This window comes from Propithecus coquereli, unplaced genomic scaffold (genome assembly GCF_000956105.1).
Source record: "Propithecus coquereli isolate 6110/MARCELLA unplaced genomic scaffold, Pcoq_1.0 Scaffold635, whole genome shotgun sequence".
Classification (NCBI taxonomy): Eukaryota; Metazoa; Chordata; class Mammalia; order Primates; family Indriidae; genus Propithecus; species Propithecus coquereli.
The window spans coordinates 191,588-192,480 of NW_012152341.1; the positions used below are offsets into that span (position 1 = coordinate 191,588).

The window sequence follows — 893 nt, forward strand, 5'->3', positions numbered from 1 at the left end:
GAGGCTTGGTCCAGCCTGGGGGGTCCCTGACACTCTCCTGTGCAGTGTCTGGATTCACCGTCAGCAGCTATGACATGAGCTGGATCCGCCAGGCTCCAGGGAAGGGGCTGGAGTGGGTCTCATACATCTATAGTAGTAGTAGCACATACTACGCAGATGCCGTGAAGGGCAGATTCACCATCTCCAGAGACAACAGCAAGAACATGCTGTCTCTGCAAATGAACAGTCTGAGAACCGAGGACACGGCCGTGTACTACTGTGCGAGAGACACAGTAGGGGACATCAGTGTGAGCCCAGACACAAACCTCTTGCGGGGGCACGGGGCCACCAGGGGGCAGGCAGGGCGCAAGAAACAGAGTCAGCCCAGGGCAGATGCAGGTGGAGGGTAAGTGCTAGTTTCCTAAAGGGAAGTGGCTTCCTCTCCATAAAATGGTTTCCTGTGGGGGAACTTCTCTGAATTCACAATTCTTTGCTTCCCTCTTCAATCTCGAGTTAGATATTTTTGTGGTAATTAGGGAAAATATTCTCACCTGCACAAAAGGCAGACAGTGGCTTCCAGTTACTTTCCCCTGTCCCTGAATGTACATTAATTATCAACACTTTTTTTTTCCAACACTTTTGAATAAGTCTGTGGGACATCAGGGGCAGAGGGAGTCAACATCCTAAGGAAGAGAAGAAGACGACATGGTGGTCAGTGTCCCAGCACCAGGCTCACAACATCAATTGTATCTGACACAATTCAAGGACGGGGGAACTCACCAACATTTAGCGTAGATGTTGACTCTGATGGTTTTAGATACATGCACACACATACACTCATACACTAAGTGAACATGGGAAGGGTTACCCCTCCATTACTGAGGTGTCTGCAGAGCAGGGCAGGCCTCTCAACA

The 893-nt window shown here is 50.1% G+C and overlaps 1 protein-coding gene across 1 annotated transcript in view; it reads left to right on the forward strand.

The window, feature by feature from the left end:
* LOC105822769 overlaps window positions 1-893 on the forward strand; it is a 42,046-nt gene that overhangs the window by 288 nt on the left and 40,865 nt on the right. Inside the window, exon 3 of the mRNA XM_012659809.1 lies at window positions 16-285. Within this exon, the coding sequence (XP_012515263.1) occupies window positions 16-285 (270 nt within the window). The remainder of the gene's footprint in view (window positions 1-15; window positions 286-893) is intronic.